Raw genomic sequence first — 23,292 nt, 5'->3', positions numbered from 1 at the left:
ACCAGTAATGGGCTACTTTGACTTTCATGGCTGTATTGTCGGTTTGGGGGTTGGGAAATGTAAAGCTTCCTACTTTGTTTTTGTTCTTCTTTTTAAATCATTCTATTGGGGGCTCATACAATTCTTATCGCAATCCACACGTCCATTGTGTCAAGCACACTTGTACATTTGTTGCCATTATCAGTCTCAAAACATTTGCTTTCTACTTGAGCTCTTGGTATCAGCTCCTCACTTTTCCTCCCCCTCCTCCTCCTTCTTCAGTAGTGCTTTGTTTATCCAGGCTTTCTGTGCTTTCCATACAAGTTGCTGATTTGTTTTTCCATCTCTTTGAAGAACAGTGATAGAATTTGGATCAGGAGTACATCATATCTATAAAGCACTTTGGCTACCACTGACATTTTCACAATGTTAAGTCTTCCTATCCATGCCCTGGCTCAGTACATACTGATGGGTCTCCAGTACTTGTGGTTTGGGGACCATTTTCAAGGCCAAATGGCATGTTTCCCTGCACTCACTCTTTCTCCAGCATCCACATCTTCACTCTTCATTCCTACTCAAACTACCTGTTTCTCTCCTAGATACATACCATCAATCTACCAACATTCAGTGTCTTGGACATGGTTCTATAAAGGACCAAAACCATTGAAGTGTATGCATATATGTGTATAGAAAATTTGCTCATGAGATTGTAGAGGCCAGCAAGTTCCAGAGCTGTGAAGTCAGTTGTCAGGTTGGAGGCATCTTTCTCCTGATTTACAAGCTGCAGGAACTGATAATCCCTAGGCCAGCAGGTCAGACAGCAAGCTACTAGCTGCAGTGACTGAGGAATCCAAGGGTGCGCGGATAGCTGGCAGGTCGTGGACTCATAGACTGCAGAGACCAATTCTTCCCAGAGTCAGCAAGCAATATACCTAGCCATTAGCTCACTGGGGATCAGATAATGAGTCATATAAAGGACCCAGATTGATGGAAGAAAAAAAAAGCTTTGTCAGAATGTCCATCTATATCAGAAGCATACCACATCCCCAGGGAAGCTCCCTTTCAATCTCACCATGGAAGTGGTATTACATTGTGGCAGACCTCATTCTGGGGACGAATACATCACAACTGCCAAACCACTGAGAATAACGGCCCAGCTGAGCTGACACAGTGTAACCATCACAACCAGTGTGAAACGATCTTCTGAACCGAAAGCTTTAGACGTGTATTTAAGAGTAGGGTGGAGCACCGCAGTTGGAGTTGGATGAAAATGTGACACGTTGGCACTTGCTCTCTCTTGATCTAATGTCTATTTGTTCCAGTTTTGTTGTTTTTTAAAAATATTTCCAGCTTTCTTTGCAAGCGAGGTTTTCTCTCAGTTTTACTCTGTTGTTGTTAGGGAGTTTTTTCATGTTGTGTATTTTTCTGTAAGGGATTCTCAGATAGGCACATCTAGAGAGACAGTAATAGGCACATGGCAAGGGAAGTTGGCGGGAAATGAGCTCACAACAAGGAAGAATAAATGACCTAAAATTGATTGTGGTGATAATTTCACAACTCTTTTCAATATAATTGAACTATTGGACTGTATGAAATGTGAATTATGCTAGTAAAAATATTTTTTTAAAGAGCCGAGCCCTGAGCTGCAAAGCACAGTGAGACATGGTGACAGACAGCAGGTGGGGAGCGAACAGCTTACTGGAGCAAGAGAGGACAAACAGGAGACCCCTTTGCTGAGTGGCAAGCCCTAGAAGTGGCCAGACACACGGAGGGATTTTGGGTCACACAGAGTGCTCAACTTCGTAAAGTGGTTAATAGTGAGCTTTCAGTATTTCTTCGCAAGCTAGAATTTACAAAGATAATTCAAAAGGGTTTGGCCCTTCTTTCTGGGATGGGCAACTGGGACTGGGAAGTTCCTTGAAACTGTTGGTCTCAAACTGAAAGAATTAAAGGGGGAAACCCCCCCGACTAGCATGACCTCAATTCTACCTTACAAATCTGACTAGACCAGAGCATGTGCACTGCTACAGATCAGAGAGAGCTCATAACACAGGGAATCCAAGGCAGATAAACCCCTTGGGACCAATAATGATAGTACCGATACCAGGAGGGTCAGGGGAAGGTGGGGGGAGAAAGGGGGAACTGATCACAATGATTTATATATAACCCCCTCCCAGGGGGATGAACAACAGAAAAGTGGGTGAAGGAAGACAGCGATCGGTCTAAGACTGGTGGGGGGGGGGTATAAATTATCAAGGGTTCATGAGGGAGGGAGGGAGGGAGGGAGGGGAGGGAGGGGGCAGACGAGCTGTTATCAAAGGCTCAAGTAGAAAGAAAATGTTTTGAAAATGATGACAGCAACATATGTACAAATGTGCTTGACACAAGGGACCTATGTATGGATTGTGATAAGAGCTGTAAGAGTCCCCAATAAAATGATTTAGTAAAATAAAATAAAATAGGACTTTCCTATTAAAAACAGACAAACCTTTGGTTTCAATTAGGAGAAAGATGGACTTTCTTCTGCCACAAACAGTTACAGTCTGGGAAACTCACAGGGGGCAGTTCCACCCCGTCCTATTGGGTTCCTATGAGTAGGTTTCTACTCGATGGCAAGGAGTTTGAGTTTCGGTTGAGTGCAATATTGAACGATTCTGTAGGCAACATATTGAATCACCTAAGAAGCATCAAAATAAATGGGAAGGAATACACAGACAGCACCACTGACCCCAAAAGAATTGGTCAACGTTCAACATTTCAGGGGGTAGCATGTGATCAGGAGCTGACGGCACTGAAGGTATTGGTTAAAAAAAAAAAAAAACAACTAAGGCTCCAGGAATCGATGGGAGAGCAATGGGAATGTTTCAGCAAATGGATGTAGTCCTGAAGGTGCTCACCCTTCTATGCCAAGAATGCTGGAAAACAGCTACCTGGCCAACTGACTGGGAAAGATCCATATCTGTGCCCCTTCCAAAGGTGAGCCAACAGAATGTAGAAATAATTAAATGGTATCATTAATATTACATGCAAGTAAATTTTTTTCTAAAGCTAATTCAACAATGGTTTCAGTAGTACAGCAACCCAGAGCTGCCAGAAATTCAAACTGGATTCAGAAGAGGACGTGGCATGAGAGATCACTGCGATGTCAGGTGGATCCTGGCTGAAAGCAGAGCATACCAGAAAGATGTTTAGCGGTGTTTTGCTGACTGCAAAGACATGCAACTGCGTGGATCATAACCTATTACAGATGACATCACCCAGAATGAGGCCGTGAGGACACTTGGCTGTGCTCTTGTAGAAGTTGCGCAAAGACCAAGAGGTAGGCATTAAAACAGAGCAAGAGGACACGGAATGGTTCAAAATGAAGAACGGTATGTGTCAGGTTTGTATCATTTCGCTAAACTTACTCATTTGTGGGCTGAGCAAACAGTCCGAGAAACCGGACTACGTGAGTAGGAACAGAGCCACCAGGAATGTAGGAAGACTCATTAACAGCCTGCACCATGAGGTGACACAGTCTTGCTTGCTGAAAGTAGAAAGGATTTGAATCACTTCCTAAAGAAATACAATCTTGCGCATGGGTTATAACTCAGTGTAACAAAAAGCAAAGTTCACAAGATGTAACATCACAAGAAATGAAGGAAAGAATGAAGCAGTCAGATTTCACTTTACCTGGATCCACAATCAATCACAGCAACCATCAAGAAATCAGAGTAACACCCTCCCCGCCCTCCATGATCCCAATTCTACTTTACAAATCCGGCTAGACCAGATCATGTACACTGGTACAGCTAGCAACTGGAAACACAGGGAGTCCAGGACAGATAAACCCCTCAGGACCAATAATGAGAGGAGCGACACCAGGAAAGTAAGGGGAAGGTAGGGGATAAGGGGAAACCAATCACAATTATCTACATATAACCCCCTCCCAGGGGGACGGAAAACAGAAAAGTGGGTAAAGGGAGACATTGGTCAGTGTAAGACATGAGAATATAATAACAATTTATAAATTATCAAGGGTTTGTGAGGTTGGGAGAGGAAGAGGGGGAAATGAGGATCTGATACCAAGGGCTCAAGTAGAAAGAAAATATTTTGAAAATGATGATGACAACAAATATACAAATGTGCTTGACACACTGGATGGATGTATTGTGCTAAGAGCTGTATGAGCCCCCAATCAAATAATTTCAAAAGAAGAAATCAGAGTGAAAAAGTCACTGAGGACTGAGATGTACCCAACCCAAGCCAGGGTCATTTCTATCACCTCGCATGCAGGTGAAAGTTGGACAATAAACAAAGAAGCCTGGGGAAGAATTATTTTGAATTATGGGGTTGGCAGAGAATATCCACTATCCCATGGACTGTACTGCTCGGAGAATGACCAGGCTGTCTCGGCAGTACAGCCAGAATGCTCCTTAGACTCGAGAATGGCAAGACTTGGTCTCACATCCTTTGGACACTTTACCTGGAAGAACCGGTTCGGACCAGTTCTTGGACATCGTGGCTGGTAAAGCAGGAAGCCCCTTATGGAGATGGGCTGACCCAGTGGCTGCAAGCACGGGCTGAAGCCTAACAACGCTGGTGAGGATGACGCAGGACCCGGTAGTGTTGCAGCCTGTGGTACACAGGGGAAGGTCCCTAACAAGAGTCCGCACACCTGGAACACCCTTCCCACTGGTCTTCATCTAGCTAATTCAGGTGTGGCAGCTTTCTTTTATCCCCACCAATCCAGGGCTGGCCCCAACTCAGCCAATTGCCATAGGACATCGTACTCACCTGACTACCCCCTTCTCACTCCTCCCAAGATCACTGCTGCATCCCCAGTGCCTGGTGTAGACCTGGTGCCCTGCCATCATGCCCTCCTTAGGTAAGCGGGTCTCAAACGAGATCAGAATCACCTGGCAGTGAGGGACGAGCTTAAAACAGATTGCTGGGCCCAGGCCCAGAGTTTGATTCAGTAAGGCAGGGGTATGGCCCCAGAATCTCCTGGGACCACCCTTTGAGAACCACTGTCTGAATCTGTTTTTTTTCTTGATAACAGAGAGGTAGCACAAACCAAACAACTCACGCCATCGCATTGATTCGGACTCATAGTGACGCTTCACTACCACAACTCCTCAAATTAGTACAGTTCCTACCATACTGGCTTGAGAGGGAGTAAGGAGACAACACACATGAAGAGCTCAGGATGGTGACTGCACGGGAAGCAGCTCAGAGGGTTAGTGGTTGCTACTGGGAACGGGCAAGAGGAAACAGGAGGCAGCAAAGGTGGGAAAGGGCCCAAGCGGGTCAGCTGGGCTGGCACGGCAGCCAGGAAGGCCAAGTTCTGCTGTGGGAGCTGCTGGGAGCCACATACAGTTCTGGAGCAGAGTAGCAACAGGTGGAAGCTGAATGTGGCGATCTGTAATTTGGGACAGGCCCGCTGCCGGCAGCGTGTCTCACGAGCTGGTCTCTTCTTGGCTGCTTGGCCAGGCATGGGATTGGCAGATCCCACGAATAAAAATAAAGAATACTCAGTTATGTCTGAGTGTCAGATAATTTTTTTTTAAGAATAAACTCCAAAAGCCTCACAGCCATCGAGTCCATTCCGACTCATGGGCAGAGTAGAACTGCCCCTGATGGGTAGAAAGTCTCCTCGTTTTTCTGTGGAGAAGCTGGTGGTTTTGAATTGCAGATCTTGAGGTTAGCAGCCCAATGCATAACCAACCCACTATGCCACCAGGGCTCAAGAAAAACTCACTGCCAGCTAGTCGGGTCCAACTCCCAGAGACCCTCTAGGAACAGAAAAGAATGGTCCCCCACATTCCACGAGCCAGCCTTCGACTAAGCACACCTGCTGTTTATCAGCCATGTGCAGTCTGGGAAGCCTTGCCAGGCACAGCTGCCTGCTGCTCACTGCCCGCCCGTCTCCTCTGCCTCCTTTTCCAGGTGCACCTCTTGAAGCCTTCTTCCTGCCTTCAATGAGGCCACCAAGAGGGGTTGAGAAGCTGCTCCCAACAGCTAGTCCCCCTGCGTGACAAGTGACCACAGCTGCAGGCCTGAATGAGAGTCTTTCTCCCGAACCTGGCTGAGCAGAGCAAGCAGTGGTGAGAGGGCCAGGCCCAGGACGGGGGATGCAGGCAGTCAAATCCTGGATCTGTGACTTCAGGAAACATGAGATCTGTAGAGTAGGTATTGCCAGCTGCCCTGGGGTTAATCAAGAGGCAAGTGGCTGTGGGTGGTGGGGGCCCACCTGGAGAGGAGACAGAAGCGGAAAGGAGAAAATGGCCTCAAGTCGACCACAGAAATGGACCAACAAGTGCCCGTGCTGCTTGTCTCAGGGGATGTGAACCCGGGCGAGAGCAGGGTGGCCTTCACCTCGTCCTGCTCCAATGGCTGTGGGGACAAACTACACTCCAGGAAGCTGTTGTTGTCCTCCCCCCATACACCCTTGCCCCATGCCCAAATCCCAGAAAGGTCAAAGGTCCAGAACCGCACTGGAGGAAACCCACTCTCTCTGTAACAATGCTTTCTTTCCTCCATGTAACAAGGAGCCAGGAAAGCTATTTTTGCTCAATCTTTTAAAAAAATAAAATATCTGATCAACACGTACACAGAGGTTCCCAGCCTGGCTGCGTGTTACAAAGCCCTGGGGAGCTCTGCCCAGCCTCACTATCATCCAAGAACCCAGTTGATTCCAATGCCAAGGTTGAATCACTGACTTAGTCCATCCTGTTTAATCCTTACAAGAACAGTCCCTCAATGCAGGATTACTCTCCAGGTTGTAGATAAGAAATTCTGGCTCAAAGATACAGAGTGGCTGCGGTGTCTTGTAGCCCCAAAAGCTTGTCCTTGCCTCCCTTCCATCCCAGGCTCCCTGCAGGAATTCCTGGTGTCCCAAAGTTCCCAGCGTTTCCCTGTGATATAAAACCTAACCATGCCCACTGCTGGACGTCCATTCTGGTTCAGAGAGACCCAATGGGGCAGAATACCACTGCCCTCCAGGTCTGCAAGACTGTCAGTCTTCACGGGAGCCAGGTGTCTCAGCTTGGCGGGTTTCAACCTCCACCTGTTCTTTTATCAGCCAAGTACTCAACCTGGTGGCGAAGTCCCAGTGTACATACAACCGAAGGTATCTACGTATCCAGGTTTAATGCCGCTGGCCATCTTTGTGTCTTGACACTGCCCCCCACCCAGGACCCCTATGACACCACCTGGGGTCAGCTGACACCAAATCATTCGGTCCTACTTCCAACCAGGTCTTGTCACCTTGGATCAACACAACAACGGCGGCCACCTCTCATTCCTCGCTGCCCACCACGTTCTCAAACCTGGTTTCTTCAACATTGCCCGCCCCGCTTGACAGCAAACAGGAGCCAGCCTCCACCCTGCTCCCCAGCCATACCTACACTCAGCAGGTGAACTTGAACCATTAGCACGGATCCTACCTGTGCACTCCTTGTCCCAGGGGCCGAGAACCACAGACGCGCAGAGAAAAGACGCTCGGCATCCCGAGTCTCGGCCGTAACTCCAGGGCTGGCGGGGCTCCCGCACCTGTTGGGCACCCGCCGCGGCGGAGGCCAGTCAGGCACAGGCAGGTCGATCGAGGACGCCACTGGGCGAAAAAGCTGGGCGCCGCCTGCCCTCTGCTGGCCCGGTCGGGGATTGAGCTCGTGGCGGCTCTACCGGGACGTCTGCGAATGGAAGAAAGGGACTCGCTTTTACTCAGCGCTTGTAGACCCTTGAACGCGACCAACCCTAGGCCTGCTCCCACGGAGCTCAGGGGCAAGGGAGCAAACATTAATCAAAAGGTTAAAACCAAACTCTGCCACTCCGTGGCTTCCGACTCATAGCTACCTGGTTTCTGAGACTCTCAACCTCTTATGGGAGCAGGCAGCCTCATCGTGCTCCCGTCGTGGTGGGCATGGTGTATTCGAACTGCTGACCTCGAGGTGAGCCGTTCGGTGCTTAGCTCACACGCCAGCCGGGCTGCTTATCCAAATAAATACTCGTATAAAGTTACAATTGTGGGTTGGGTGTCTGACACGCAGGCCTCCGTCTGATCCGGAGGACTCGGGGGTGGGGGGGGCGGGAGGGGGCATTTGAGCGCCAGGCATTTCACGTAGTCTCGACAAGCCCTGCAGGGTGGCTACCATTGACTCTCCCAGGACAAGCAGCCCACGGGTGCAGAGCGGGTGCAGAACTTACCTGAGGTCCCACAGTGAGCGGGAAGCCCAGCAGGAGGGCCCAGGTCAGCCCAGCTCCAAAGTCCCGGCTTTCCAGCTTTCGCCTCCCGGGCCCGGGGCCAGGTGCCAGGTGGGAGGGGACCTCTAACAAGCTACTGGAAGGCCGCAGGGCGGGGCTGGAGTTGAGGCCGAGGGGGCGCGGCCTGACTCTGGCCCCGCCCAGCCTCTCAGAGAAATGGCGTCCTCTTGCGAGAGCGCTGGGCGGGGCGGGGTTTCCCCGGGGGTGGAGCCGGGACGGACGGGGCGGGGGGAAGCCGCACCTGGCTCCTGGAGGGGGCGGGCCCGGCGCCGACTGGAGACGGAAGCGCTGGTCGGTGTGCAGCCCTGGAAGACTCTTATCGCTGGGCCTGTGCGCTAAGGTAGAGACGGCGGTTCAGGTAGGGCCCAACCGGGCCAGGGGAGAAGTGGGCCTGCTCTGCCCATGTCCTGCCACCCGACCCTCGGTGCTTCCTGTTCGCGGCCTCACTCCACCTCTGCCATCAGATAGGACGTTAAGGGTAGAGGGGACTGAAGTCCTGCGGCGGGAGGTCTCTCGGACCCCACCCGTACGTAGAGCAATGGGATCTGGAGAGAGATGCGAAAACTTCGGACGCAGAGACAGACCCGGCCTCGCCCCCGGCTGTGTGGCCTTAGGGAGGGCTCAGTTACAAAACTGGGGCTAACCCTTCGCCAGACTGCTTGTGAGTCGGGTGCGGTGCCCGCGGTCGCCTCTAGGGCCACGCTGTCTCCCTTCCAGGCTCTAGGAGCGCTTATCCTCCTGTCCCCTCTGGTCCTCTTCCCCCAAACCCGGGGCCACTTAAGAGCTGAGAGCACAACCCGGGGCGCAGGCTCCAGCGCCCCTGTGGTGCAGCGCAAGCCCGCCAGGGTGAGGCAGGGGGTGGTGGTGGTGGTGTGTGTGTGTGTGTGTTGCTAGAGTGGGGGGGCAGAGGCTTGGGGTGTGTGTGTGTGTGTGTGTGTGTGCTGCTAGAGTGGGGGAGGGGGCAGAGGCTTGCACCAGGCACTCCTGACCCCTGCCTGGAGCCGCGCTGCTCACTTTGTGTAGACAGTTGGGGCCACCATCTCCAGGGCCTTGAGTGCCGCCAATTTAAGAAGTACAAACTCCCAGCGACAGAGTACCACCAATGGTGCCCTCGTGTCCCAACTGGGTGACAGAGGGTCACAGAGACCAGTTTGATGACAAAGATGATGACAAGCGACAGACTAGGCATGTACTGCTTGTCAGTGTTTTCCCCAGGGTACCTTATTCCCTCCTCACCCCCACCCTCCCAGGGCGGGTCTATGAGTATCTGGAGTTTAGCATCTGACACTGAGGCCCAGAGAGGTGAGGTGACTTGGCCTGGATCTCACAGCAATTCTGTAAGTAGTGGAGATTAGAACCCAGACAGTTTGGTGCCCCCCGACCCACCATGTCTTGCTGTCACTCACGATCTGGGAATACTCATAATCTAACACAGCAGGTGCATGGAAAGAGGGGCTCAGGTGAGCGAACAGAAAACTGGGGAAGGCAATTCAGGGCCCTGGGAAGCAGCTAGCTGGCCAGAGTTCCTAACAGGACATTTGGGTAAAGAGAAGGCATTTGATTTTGGATTGGTGTGAAGGGTGATGTAGCTCCCCCTCTGTCTGGTGGAGATGAAGGGGGCAGGGCTGGGGCCAGGACAAGGACAGGTGCAGCTATAGAAGGTGGGAGGGCACAAGATACTAAGCAGATGTGGGGTTAAGGGGGTGGGGAGAGGAAAGGAGCCCTGTGGAGTCTGGAGGGATGTTTCATGGGGGACCATGGTTCCCCAGGAACCATCTCTGCACTGAATCTTCCTCCTAGACCAGTGCGGAGCCTTGGTGGCACAGTGGGTAGCTAATGGTGGCAGCTAATGGTGGGCAATTTGACCCCACCAAGGGAGCTAGCTGTCTCTGTGATCAGGTCCTTTGTGAGTTGGAGTCGACTCGACAGCCCCCACAACAAAGAATTCCAGACAGATGGAGCTGAGCCTGCCCTGCTCCTCCTGCCCCCAGGTCTTCTGTCCTCAGCAGGGCAGGGCAGACGCTCAGTGGGGCCTCCAGCTGGGCAAACCTTCGCCCCGATCCTGGCCTGGCCTTGCCATGATTGCATCTTTATTCCTGGGAGCTTCCAGAGTCCACTCGGCTTCCGGACTCTCACAGGCCTCAAGACTATCACAGACCAAGTGTCTGTCCTTGTCCCTCTCAGTACACCTAGACCTGTGTGTGTTCTTAGCTTTTGGTGTTGGGTTGGGAGAAACCAAAATAGGAAGTTTCACCTAGCACATAGTAAGGTGTAGTGGTAAAGCACTTGGCTGCTAACAGAAAGGTCAGTGGTTCGAACCCACCAGCCGCTCAAGGTGAGGCCGGTGTGGCAGCTTACTTCCGGAAAGATAATGGCATCGGAAACCCGATGGGATAGTTCTACTCCATCTGCCCTGCGGGGTGGCTGTGAGCTGGAATTGACCTGAGGGCATTGAGTTTTTTGTTTTTCTTTTTGCGGGTAAAATAATGATTGGATTTGAGTGATGTTTTAGCAGTCCTCTGACATTAGCCATCATAACTGTGCCTTCGATTGTGTGGCTCTGCCATAGGCCAGAAGAATCCACAGCCCCAACCCAAGTCTGGGGCAGGTAGACTGCAGCCCTTAGCTGAAGCCCCACCTCAGTAGTCCATGGTCTCAGACCCTCATCTCCATCCATAGATGGCAGGCTTCCGGAACCCTGAAAGGCACAAGAATCATCTGGGGGGCTTGTTAAAGACAGGTGCTGAAGCCGTGGCTGATTTGGGCTGAGTTGAGCCTGAGAGTCCACGTTTCTAAACAGCTCCCAGGTGATACAGCAGCTGCAGGCGCACAGACTGCACTATGAGTGGGACAGAGGTGGACTGTGGCCCTCTGCAGACATGTGTGTGCACGGTTGTCAGAGAAACAGAGACTGAGAGACAGAGACCGTGGAGTGGAAGGAACCCAGAGACGTGCGTTGGAATCACCCCAGCCTTTCCAGCCTCCGTCACCTCTGGCGCTATGAGCTTAAGACGTGGATCCCTTGCTTAATCTCTTTGAGAGGTGGTCTTGCATGGTGGGCAGTCCTCTGGGGCTGCTGAGGCAGGATCAGTGAGGGACATGCCCTCTGCACGGGGTGATGGATCACGGGCCTGGCCAGCACACTGGGGTGATAAGCTGATGCGAACAGGGCAGGCACCATGCCAGCTTGGAGGTGGCTCCCATGATGGTGGCCCTGGCTTCTTCCTGGTGGCTTTGGGCTCATACCACCCTCCCTGCTGTGGAGAGACTGGTCTTACAGGGAGGAGAGGCAGGCCGTGGCCTGGATGTGACCAGAGGAGTGGCCAGTTGAGCCAACCTCCATCTGAGGAGTAGGGTCAGGGCTGAGGCTAGGACCTCTGGCCTAGGGACCCTGGGGTCAGGCTGTGACCCATGAAGGGTCTTCTTGCCTGGCTTTGGGAATGGGGCTGAGCAGAATCTGAGGTACCTGGGGTGTGCCTTCCCTCATGATCACCTACAAAGCAGTCAGGGTGGCCTGCCAAGCCTCTGCCCAACACATCAGACTGGAAGACTCATTTCTCAGGTGGAAGAGCAGAGACATTCCCCCGACCATCACCCACACGCCCCTATCCCCACCCCCATCCTCTGGGGCGAGCTAAGCCATCAGGACCCGCTGGGCTGGGTCTGCTCACACCCAGGATTCTGCAGCCACACCGACCTGGATTCGAACCTGCCAGGTGGTGAGATCCTGAGCCAGTCACTCTGCCGCTCTGTGCCCCAGCGGGCTGCTCTGGCAACAGGAGTCATGAAACCTGCCCAGCCAGCTGCGCAAGGGTATTGTGAAGGGGGCAGGGCCGTGCCCATGGGGCGCTGCGGTCACTGTCCTGAGTCATGGCACTAGGGGCCCAGCGTTCCTGAGCAGTGCCTGACGCGCGGCCTCACTCTACAGATGTGCAGAGTGGCACTGGGCGACGGGAGGCGGTTGTCCACAGGCCCCGCGCGGAGGACCTGCTAGCCTCCGTGACGCCATACAAGGTAAGCCCCGGGGGCCCTGTGGGGCCAGGCTGTGGGAGGGCGGTCCACAGCATAGGCTCCCTCTCCAGCCGCGGCCATGAACTACGTGGGGCAGCTGGCGGGGACGGTGTTCGGGACGGTGAAGGAGCTGTACCGGGGTCTGAACCCGGCCACGCTGAGCGGCGGCATCGACGTGCTGGTGGTGGAGCAACAAGACGGCTCCTTCCGCTGCTCCCCCTTCCACGTGCGCTTCGGCAAGCTGGGTGTCCTGCGCTCTCGCGAGAAGGTGGTGAGTGCTGGCCGGCTGGGGAGGTGGGGGGCCTCCCAGAGGGGGCTTCCAAGGGTTGGAGTGGCTCCCATTGTCCTCTGCGGGCAGGCGGCACCACGGGCTAGGCCGTGACACTAGAGCCCATCAGACCTGGCTCCTACTTACCAAGAACGTACCTCGGTGCTCTTGGTGAGTCACCTCACCGGTGTGATGACATGAGTTTATCCGCCTGGTTTAGGGGTGGTCTGGGAGGATTCCTGGGAGCTGATGGCCCTGCCCAGGGTAGGTGTGTGGGGACACTCTGTGTGCAAACACTCCTGTAACACCCCCATAGACCACTGGAGGAGGGGCGGTGTGGTCCGGACCTCTGTTCACTTTGAGACCCTGCACATGGATAAAACGTTTGGTCCCAAGTCGCCACCCCGTTGGTTTGCTGTGAAAATCCCAGAATCCTCACAGGAAAGAGTAACCTGCTGGGAGATAGGACAGCTTGTGGCCCAGAACCAGGGTGTGGACACAGACTTCGTGGGCTCTGAAGCCTCTCAGGGCCACTGCCCTGCAAGTGACCTAACCCTTCCAAGCCTGAGTTTCCTCAAGGAAGGATAATAATGGGAGCTAGTTTATGGGGTTTTGTGAAGACATAATGAGACGTAACTATAAAAATGTGTGTGTGTGTGTGTGTGTGTGTGTATTTAAGTGGTGACGCTTACCCCTTTTTCAGCGGTCATCTAATGGGTGGACACTGCCCTGGGGACTAGGGTATGGCAGTGACAAGATAGAATCCATCCTTGTTCTTGGGTGGCGGGGGGGGGGGGGGGACACAGGAACATGGGACCATTGGAATGAGAAGTATGCCGAGGGCCAGGGTGGGCCCTGGGGGATGGCCTCCCTGAGGAAGGAGAAAGGGAGTGCACATGCCTTCTGGAGGGCACACAGAGGTCTGGGCACAGAGTACCATGGGCAAGGTGCCAGCCAGGCCAATGGGCTAGAGCAGGGCAGTGAGGCCCGCCCCGCCATGCCGCCATGCAGGTGGACATCGAGATCAATGGGGAGCCAGTGGACCTGCACATGAAGCTGGGGGACAGCGGGGAGGCCTTCTTCGTCCAGGAGCTGGAGAGTGATGAGGTGAGTGCTGCCCGCCTTGCCCACCCCAGGACTGCGGACCCCTCTGGGCAGGGCCTTGGGCTTCCTCCCTGCCCTCCTCAGGAACACTCCCCTGACAGGAAGCTGGTGCAAACTAATGCTGTCAGAGCCCAGAGTGGGAGATGGGCTCTTGTTTCCAGGGCAGCTGGGAGAGCTTCTCTAGCCAGGTACCAGAAGGTGGAAAGGAAGCGCTCCCAGGCAGCTTAGAAGGTGGCTCTGCAGCCTGGCCTGGGTGCTGGGGTGCCAGAGAGCATAAGGTGTGGCTTATCCTGGGGGTGGAGCCAGAGCCAGGAGTCTGGGGAAGAGAAACAAAAGTCAATGGATGTTTACACTATTTGGAGCTCAGGTAGGGCTCAGCGTGACAAGGGTGACCCCTAGCTCTGCCTCTGGTCTGCTCCACAGGAACTTGTGCCTCCCCGGCTATGCACCTCACCCATCCCCTGGGGGGGCCTGTCCGGCTTCCCCTCAGACTCCCAGTGGGGCACAGCCAGTGAGCCGGAGGCCTCTGTTGTGGCCGGGGGAGCTTCCTTGGGGCGGAAGAAGCGACGCCGCAGGAGGAAGCCCAAGTGGAAAGAGGGCGCAGCGACGGACTCCAGTTCAGAGGAGCTGGAAGCAGGCACAGAGAGCGGGCTGTCCCTGCTGGAAAAACCAAAGCTGGAGCCCCCTGGGTGTGTAAGAGCCATCTTGGGGTCAAGGGGGTAGAGGCAGCAACCCCTGGGGTTCAGACAAGTTCCCCTGTGCATGCTGTGCGAACTTGGGCAAGTCCCGGACCTCACCACCAGGCTCCTGACTCAGAGGCCCCAGTGCCCTGCCCCAAGGGCCCTGTCCTGTCTGACCACTTCCCTGTTGCCCCTCAGCGGTGCCCAGGCAGAAGGGGAGTCCTCACCCTGGCTCAAAGACATCTACCCCTACTCTGATGGGGAGTGGACCCCCCAGACCAGGTGAGCATCTCCAAACCATGGTCTCACAGTGGTTGCAATGTGCATGTTCTGATAGCCAATGGCATGAGCGCACGGACTGCTCACCTGCGTTTTCCTCTCTTCTCTATAATGTTTGTTCAAGTCCTTGGCCTGTCATTTCTGTACTGGTTCCCTTGCTTGTTGATTTGTGGGTGCTCTTTATATATGTACACTCTATATGTCTTTACACATGCTTTGTGTATTTTGCTGATCCAAATCGTAGGAGTTGTGTATCTTAATTCCTCAGGCTAAGGTGGGGCCATGGGAGGGGGCAGCAGGCTGCCTTGGGAAGCGCTGAGCTTTTGTTTCCTGCAGCTTCACATCAGATGGGCTGCCCTCTCCCAAGAGTGACTCAGAGCTGGAGCTGCGGGCCTCAGAGCCCAGCCCTCTGAGAGCGGAGTCCCACATGCAGTGGTCCTGGGGGCGGCTACCTAAGGTGAGTTCCTGACCTTGAACCCCATCCTCTCCCCATCTCCCTGCCAAGGGCTCTGTGGCCCGTGTGCGGGGGAAGGGTGAGGCTGTCTGCTCCTGTCAAGGTGTTCTGCCTTGGAACCCCAAAGGGGCACTGCTACTCTATCCTACAGCACTGCTTCCCAAAGCGGGTGATACTGCCCCCAGGAGGGAGCTGCAAAATCAAACACCACCACTTTATCCTGGACTATTAGCTACAAAGGAGGCTTTGGGTAATTTTTTTTTCTGAAGAGGGGGGTGGTAAGCCAAATAAGTCTGTGTCCTATAGGGTCTGCATGAGTCACAGCTGATTCGATGGCAGAATAAGTAACATAGGCAGGCTAGGATTGGGGTGACCGAGAAGCCACTGCCTCAGGAGGCAGGCCCTGCCCTGGCCCACAGCCTCCCCCTTGCTTTGATTCAAGGTGGCCAAAGCAGAGCAGTCTGAAGACAACACCCAGACCCTCTCTCCTCCTCGGGGCGGGCCCAGCACCCCCTCTGCCTCTGTGGTGGGCACGGACTCCTCAGGAACCCCGTTCTTACAAACCAAGGCTGACGCTGACCTGCTGCCACCTGATGTGGAGGCTCCTGCTCTGGCAGGGACCCTACTCCCCACCCCCCAGAGCGAGGCCTCCAAGATTCAGTGCTCTGGGGACATACGCCTCCGTCCTGCCACAAAATCATGGAGCTGGGCGGCTCTGGAGGGCCCTGCTCCCCAGAGACTGCCAGTGGGTGCCAGCAGGAGGGAAGGTGAGTGATGGGCCCCTGAGTGACTCTAGGACTTCAAGCCCTACTTGTCAGCCAGGCACTGTGCTGGGCATCACCCACCATGGGGCAGATGGCACCAGCAAACAAGGCAGATCATGGCATGGGCGATGTGCTGAGACTGCGGGGGGTTTGGTGGGGGCGGGAATTTACATTATGTGGCCAGGGAAGACCTCCTTGGACAGGTGGTGTTTGGTTCTCCAAAGATACAGGTCTGTTTGGGAGAGGGTATTGTTAGTGGACATCAGGGAAGTGCTGATGCACGGTGAGTCACGTTCCACAGGACGTGCCCCATCCTGTACCATCTCCACGTCTGCTGGCCCGCTCTAGGCGTGCCTTTCCTCTTCTGGCCCTCTCTCGGTTGTTGTGCTCCTCGCTGTGTTTTCATGGGCCAACCTTTAGAAATAGCTTCCCCGGCCGTTCTTCCTAGTCTGGAAGGCCAACTGACATCCCGCCACCGTGCGTGACCCTGCTGGTATCGGAGATGCGGGAGGGGGAGTGGAGGAGGTGAGGATTTGCCTCCAGCATCTTTGCCACATGCTCCCACATTCCCACCAACCAACCAAGAGAGGAGGAGAATCCTAGGCCAAGGGAATTGTGTGTGTCCAGACCCATGGGGCGGTGGGTAGGAGGTATCCTGGTCTAGGAACCAAGGGAGCCAACAAGTTTTGAATGAGGCCGAGGAAAGGGCAGGGAGGAAGCTGGTGAGCTGAGCAGAGGCCCAACCCCACAGCACATGACATGTGGCGTGAATAGCACTCAGCTGGCACTGCCAGAACCAGGTGGCACTGGGCACATAAGGCTACTGAAAATGTCATTAAAATCAAAACGAAAACTTCAGGGTCCCCAGCTCTCACGAGTCACAGTCAGATGCCCAGTAGCATGCGTGCTAGTGGCCACCACATTGAACAGCACAGATAAGGAACTTACCTGTCAACCCAGAACGTTCTAATGGGACAGGGCCGTGCTAGGACCCTCAAGGTGAAGGGGACATCCCAGTTGCTCACACTGCTGAGCACGCATTGTCCCCTCCTCTGCCCACAGGCTCCCTGAAGAGAAGCCAGCACCTGGGCCCCAGTGATATCTACCTGGATGACTTGCCCTCCCTGGATTCTGAGAACGTGGCCCTTTATTTCCCGCAAAGGTGCCAGGGCTCCGGGAAGCTGGGCTGTCTTGAGTTCAGGACACATGGGCCCCTGTTCCCAGCCTCCTTGTATTTATGTTCCCATTGGTTCCTTTGTCCCCAGTGACTGTGGGCTGGGGGCCAGGAGGTGGAGTGAGCCCAGCAACCAGAAGCTCCTGGGAGCCCCCACCTCTGAGCCGGAGCCAGAACCCATTCCCGACGTGGTGGACACAATCGCGTTGTCCCTCTGTGGGGGATTGGCTGACGGCCGGAGCATCTCCCCAGGTAAGTGTGACTAAAGCAGGGAGACTGAGAGGGGATCAGCTAAGACCCCAGAGTATGGTGACTGCAGAGGGGTGAGGCTGAACTGGGCTGGGCCTCCGAACCCATCTGGGCTCCCTGGAGCTTGTCCTCAGCCAGACTGGACATTCCCAAGCCACCACAAAGCCCTGAGCAGGGATGGTGCAAATCCAGCAAGAGCAGGGGCCCATGGCGGGGACAATGGGTGCAAACGCCACATGGTCAGGAGAGGCCCCCAAGACTGCCGGCCTCAGCCTCACCCCAGCTCTGTGTCCAGAGAAGTTCATCCAGCATGCCGTCTCCTATCAGGACCTCTGTAAGAACCCCAGCCTCCTGGAGGACCCCAACCTCGTGGTGGAAATCAACAAGAAGTGAGTCCCGGGGCTGGGCTCCTGGCTGCCTGTCAGTCACCCCAAATCTGGGACCTTGCAGCTGCCTGAGCCCTGTGTCCCTACAGCCCCGTTCACTCCCTCCAGGCATTATAACTGGGCTGTGGCTGCCCCCATGATCCTCTCCCTCCAAGCCTTCCAGAAGAACCTGCCTCAGGTAGCGCTGGGTCACCAACTGGGCCTGCCGGGGATTATGGCCATAGCCTCCGGGTAGGGGGCCCTTGGCAAAGAAGTGGAGGGTGAGCAGAGATAGCCCCTGAGGAAGGAGACAGTGCCCACCTCCCCACCCCCAGCCTTGCCCTTATCCTGTAGGGACAGAGCCCGACTCAGCCTGGCATCCTGGGTTTCCTGGTTGGGTCTGTACATCAGAAGGGCTCAGGACAAACAAGAGGGGTATCACCAGCCCACAGATGCCAAAGAGGGGCAGGCATGCCTCCCACCAGAGGGTCCTGCATTAGGGTGCTGTTTTTTATCTCGTCCTCAGAAAGCTCCATTTTTTTTGACATTTGGTGCTTGTTGACTGTGTATCCTATGTGCCAGGCCCGCAGTGGGGGTGGGGGTAGTCTTGAACTGGTCCCCACCCTCATGACTCACTGCCAATGAATTGATGCCAACGCGCAGTGACCCTATAAGGGAGGGTAGAACTGCCCCTGTGAGTTTCTGGAATCCTGTTTATGGAAGTAGAAAGCCTTATCTTTCTCTATTGGAGCAGCTGGTGGTTTCAAACTGCCAACCTTGCGGATCCTAGCCTGACATGTAACCCCTATGCCACCAGGGCTCCCCCCCACCCTCACAGGGAGATGCATATGTGACTCTGATGTGTGCAGGGAAGGAGCAGTCTGGGTGCTTTGAGAGCCACCAGGGGGGTTTGCTGAGCACATGCCCACTGTGTTGGGATCAGAGGGTGAGCATCCGCAACATCTGTAACCAGGGTTAGTGAACAACACCTGCGGATGCCCAGGGGCGAGGAGCACAGCCTTTTCAGGCCTCCCCAAGCCCGCCACACCCACAGCCTTCACCCTGCTCCCCTAGCCACCTCCCTTTGTCTTGGAGAACAGTGCCTGCCAGGTTAGCCCTGCCCATCTAGTCGCTATTCAAAGCCCCACTCTGGTCTGAGCCACTGTCCCCAGATCATTCGAGCATGCCCAGGGTCCGCCAACCAGCTTTCAGTCACTGGCGCCTGCTCTACCCCTGGCTGGCTGTGGGAAGGAAGGGGTCGCTTCCCTGCTCACCTTACCCAGACCGATCCAGACTCTAGGAGAGACCCCTCAAGCCCATCCCCCGCTCAGCTGAGTGCCCAGTCCACCCACCCTGAGCCTGCACCTTCCTCCCTTGGGCCCCCCTTCTGCATCTGTAGGATGGATCTTGGCCTGGGCGCTCCCTGAGGTTACCTTGCACCAGTCTACATAGCACAAGGTCACGTTGCCCCAGGTGTCAGAGAGCCAGGGAGGCTGTCTGTGGGGAGAAGCATGGGCCTCAGAAGGCTGCAGAGTATGATCTTAGCCTGACCTTCCTGCCGCCATCAGGCAGGGAGTAGCAGACCTGGACCTGATCAGGTTGCTGACCCACAAGATCTGGAGTCCAGGTCATGCCCGAGCTGGAACTCTTGGCCTCCTGGTCATAGCTACTCCAGCCCCTGCCTTATCCCCAGATGGAGCCATCTGCTGCCTCAGCCTTCAGATGTGGATAGCGCCTGGCTCCAGGGTTTCCCTAGGCCCAGGGTATACAGTGCCTCCAGGCTCCCAGTGTAAGGGTGGTGGGGTCCCTCTGCTGCAGAGTACTGTGGACAGGCTGGAGAAGGAGAAGATGCCCCGAAAGAGGGGACGGTGGTGGTTTTCCTGGAGGCGCAGGGACCTCCCTCTTGAAGAGGTAAGGGGTCATGATGGGGTGTGCAAGGGTGGGGCGTGGCAGGACAAGGAGCGGGTTCAGAGACAGGCTTTCTTCCCACAGCGCAGCGCCCAGAGGGAGACCGCCGCCAGGGAGCAGCGGAGGTGAGTTGGACCCCCTGGTTGGGGCTCTGCAGCCAGCCTGGGGCCTGAAGAGGCTCTCCCGGCACTTGTACAGGGGACCCCCACTTCCTCTGAGACAGTTTTCACAAACAGGAGCACTGAGACCTGGAGTCGCATCAGAGTCTCCCCACTAAGGAATAGCAGCTCTCTAGCAAACGGGCCTGCCCCCACCATGTCTGCAAGTGCCCACTGACCATGCTTGCTACTTTCCCCTCTGAACCCCAGAGCCCAAACCTGCTGCCGTTGAGTTGCTTTTGACTCCTAACGATGCTACTGGACAGGCAGAACTGCTCCACAGGGTTTCCAAGGCTGGAAATCCTGATGGAAGCAGCCTGCTACACCTTGCTCCCACGGAGAGAGCTGGTGGGCTCAGCCCGCTGGCCTCTGCTTGAACCCGGTGGCACCAGGACTCCTTTGCACCTTGGAAGTGACCCCGAATGTGTCTGAGGTTGCCCAGGGTAGAGGGCGTCACTTGTTGAAGGACAGGCCAACTGACGCTAAATCAGGTGGGGGTGGGTTTGCACCCTAACAAGGGCTTTCTGTGGCTGGGTCTCCAAAGCCGGCCCTGGTCTCCCCCTGCTGTGGAGGGCGGGGAGACAGCCTCTCAGGCTGGGCTCCAGCTCTGCTGTCATTGGGTGCAGACTGTGGGCCAGTCCAGGTGGCTGCCACAATGGGGGGAGGGAGCCCGGGCTGTCTGGAGACAGACCAAAGCTTAGGGCCTCTTGGGCCACAGGGTGGCTGTCTCGTGAGTGTGAGGGGCCCGAACTAGGGGCCTGAGAGCCTGGGCTGCCTGCAGGGAGAAGGCAGACGTCCTGAGCAGTGAGGACGACGGCCCAGACAGTCCCGTGATCCTCGAGGCCCCCTCCCTGCCGCCCTCCCCTCCTGCCTACACACCCACCTACAAGAAGGCCCTCCGCCTCTCCTCCGACCAGATTGTAAGTCTGTGCTCATGTATGTTCCTGGGTGTGGTGGTGGCGGGGCTGCGACCATTCTATCCCACAGTCCCTCTGCTCCAGGGAGCCAGGTAACCACCAAGTCAGAATCCATCCCTTGTCACCCTCCCTGAAGACCTCTGCTTGGATACCTCCAAGGGTGGGGAACTCACTCCTACACAAGCTAGCCCGTGTCTGTCAGCTGCCCCTCTTATGTCACCCTGGACTCTGTTGGCCCACTTCCCTGGCCTCTGCCCTTGGAAGTCACACTTTTGCCCAAGGCTGCTGATGGGCGCTCAGAGTGGCAGCCCTGGCCCTCCATGCTATGTCTTCCCTGAGCTCTGTGACTAGTGGCAACAAGGTTAGGGAGCCTGACAGAGCAAGATGCCGTCTGCCTCATGTCTGGGGCTCCCACCCAGCATGGTCGGCCAGGGCCCTGAAGCCTTGGTGACCTGGCTGTGGCTGAGGGTTTCCCTAAATCTCTGCTATGGTTCATGGATCAGGTGAGGCCCCGGTACTGAGGCAGGTCCCAGAGGCCTGGTGAGGTAGGTGCCCGGGCTAAGGCAGGTGCGAGAGGCCCAGTGGGGCTGCCTGTGCAGACTCCTGCAGCCCACCTAACCCCTGAACTCCACTCCGACTCACCAAACAGCACCGCTGCTACCACTGGGCATAATCTGACATCCTGGGAAAGAGTAGGGACAGGGCACTCAGAGAAGGTCAGCCATGCCTGATTACAGCTGGTCACAACTCCCCTTTCCTCGTCCCCAGAGGTGCCTGAACCTGCACAAAGGGGCCAATGACGTGGTCTTCAGTGTGACCACCCAGTACCAGGGGACCTGCCGCTGCAAGGCCACCATATACCTGTGGAAATGGGACGACAAGGTGGTCATCTCGGACATTGATGGCACCATCACCAAGTGAGGCCCGGCTGGCTGTGGGGAGGGGGCTGGGGCCTGGTCTCCCTATATCCATCTGATAGGGCTCCAGCAGCAGAGCATGAGATGGGGAGGGCCTCCACTGGACCTCTCCTCTCTGGTTTTAGGTCCGATGCTCTGGGCCACATCCTGCCCCAGCTGGGACGAGACTGGACGCACCCGGGCATCACCAGTCTCTACCACAAAATCCACCTGTGAGTGCCCAGCCCTGGGGAGGGTGGGCAGGCAGTAGGCCCAGTGGGGGAACCAGAGCCAGGTTCCTGGAGAGCTGACTGACTTACTGGGCCTCAGTTCTCTGAGTGACTCACCTCCCTTGGGTTGTGTTCCAGGGTAAGGGTCTCCAGGCTGGCCTAGTGCTGTGGGAGACTCCTCCCCGCCCCCCCACCACACTTGCCCACGTCCCTGTGATCCTCAGGGCTCAGTCTTTGTGCCTCCTAAAGGGGTAGCTTCTGAGGTCACCTCTCAGACCTGGCCGAGCTGCACTCCCTGAGCCCCCTCCCAGCAAAGGCTGGGGTCCCAGAGTTGGGATGGGGAGAAAGGCTGGTATCAGAGTGGGGTAGGGTGGTTTTGGACAGCTCTGTGCCACCTCCACCCCTGTACAGAAATGGGTACAAGTTCCTGTACTGCTCTGCAAGGGCCATTGGCATGGCTGACCTCACCAAGGGCTACCTGCGGTGGGTGAGCGAACGGGGCTATGGCCTCCCCAAGGGCCCCATTCTACTATCTCCCAGCAGCCTCTTCTCAGCCCTCCACAGGTAACCACCCCAACCCACACCTGTGACCCCTTGGAGGGGAAGGGCAGGTCTGAGCCAGTGCTTGCCTGACCCAGCCTCCCCTCTGGTTTCCACTCCCTCCTGCCCTGCCCGTGATGCTGGCTGACCAGAGAGGTCATTGAGAAGAAGCCGGAGGTGTTCAAGATCGCCTGCCTGAGTGACATCCAGCGGCTGTTCCTGCCCCAGGGACAGCCTTTCTATGCTGCCTTCGGGAACCGGCCCAATGTGAGGTGTCCCCTCCCCATAGCACCCTGATTCCTACCTCTCAGCTGTCCCTGGCTCACCTGGCCCTTCCTTGTCCCCCACAGGATGTCTTCGCCTATAGGCAGGTGGGCCTCCCTGAATCCCGGATCTTCACGGTCAATCCACGGGGCGAGCTCACCCAGGAGTTCACAAGAAGCCTCAAGTCCACGTAAGGCCAAGCTCCGCCCATCATGTCCTTCAGCCCCACCCCTGCCCCCACCTGGGGCCCTGTCCCACACCCAGGCTCCCAGGCATGGTAGGGCATGGCCTGGGAAGCACCTGAACTCAGTGCCTGCCTGTTCTGACCATAGGTACGAGCGGCTGGGCGAGGTGGTCGAGCTCCTCTTCCCACCTGTGGCCCGGGGCCCCAGCACAGACCTGGCCAAGCCCGAATACAGTGACGTCTGCTACTGGCGGAAACCCTTGCCGGCTGTGGACATAGACGCTGTGCTCTGAGCCTGCCCCGGAACTGACTGGGTATCCTGGGGCAGAAGTGGAGGACCATGGGCCAGCACACTGAAGTGGGGGAAGAAGGGGGTCTGCGGACTAGATGGCAGGCCTGGAGACCCCTGCCCCTCTGTGTCCTATCTCTTGAGTGACAGGAGGTGGGGGGAAAGCTTCAAGCCTCAGCATGGCCCTGGCCTGTAGCGATTAAATGTCCCTGACAGTCCTGGCAGGATTCTCTTTGCCCGTGGTCTCTGTCTCTGTCATTCAGGGGCCTTGGCTTAGCTCTTGACGAGGCGGAAAAGAGGGGGCTCAGCTAGGTCAGGGCTGGCCTGCCTGCCAC

The 23,292-nt window shown here is 55.8% G+C and overlaps 2 protein-coding genes across 3 annotated transcripts in view; one reads left to right on the top strand and one right to left on the bottom strand.

Moving 5' to 3' along the window:
* Nucleotides 1-7,636, bottom strand: part of ZHX3 (zinc fingers and homeoboxes 3) — a 161,264-nt gene extending 153,628 nt beyond the window's left edge. The window contains exon 1 of the mRNA XM_075528745.1: nucleotides 7,407-7,636. The gene's annotated coding sequence lies outside the window, so the exon portion shown is untranslated. The remainder of the gene's footprint in view (nucleotides 1-7,406) is intronic.
* An 820-nt stretch (nucleotides 7,637-8,456) lies between these two features.
* On the top strand, nucleotides 8,457-23,178 carry LPIN3 (lipin 3). Of its 2 annotated transcripts, none has more exons than XM_075528742.1 (21): nucleotides 8,457-8,563; nucleotides 12,152-12,237; nucleotides 12,306-12,505; nucleotides 13,514-13,609; nucleotides 14,030-14,295; nucleotides 14,485-14,568; nucleotides 14,902-15,022; nucleotides 15,462-15,786; nucleotides 16,846-16,945; nucleotides 17,049-17,209; nucleotides 17,502-17,595; nucleotides 17,701-17,770; nucleotides 19,390-19,482; nucleotides 19,564-19,604; nucleotides 20,419-20,557; nucleotides 21,323-21,471; nucleotides 21,597-21,683; nucleotides 22,092-22,244; nucleotides 22,373-22,487; nucleotides 22,571-22,674; nucleotides 22,817-23,178. In XM_075528742.1, exons 3-21 carry the CDS (start codon nucleotides 12,314-12,316, stop codon nucleotides 22,959-22,961), a joined length of 2,535 nt encoding a protein of 844 aa, XP_075384857.1. In that variant the 5' UTR covers nucleotides 8,457-8,563; nucleotides 12,152-12,237; nucleotides 12,306-12,313; the 3' UTR covers nucleotides 22,962-23,178. The 2 variants fall into 2 exon arrangements, with proteins under 2 accessions (XP_075384857.1, XP_075384856.1); XM_075528741.1 differs by having other exon boundaries at nucleotides 8,464-8,581.
* Nucleotides 23,179-23,292: the final 114 nt, after the last annotated feature.

This window comes from Tenrec ecaudatus, chromosome 12 (genome assembly GCF_050624435.1).
Source record: "Tenrec ecaudatus isolate mTenEca1 chromosome 12, mTenEca1.hap1, whole genome shotgun sequence".
NCBI lineage: Eukaryota > Metazoa > Chordata > Mammalia > Afrosoricida > Tenrecidae > Tenrec > Tenrec ecaudatus.
This window is presented reverse-complemented; position numbering and strand designations above follow the sequence as displayed.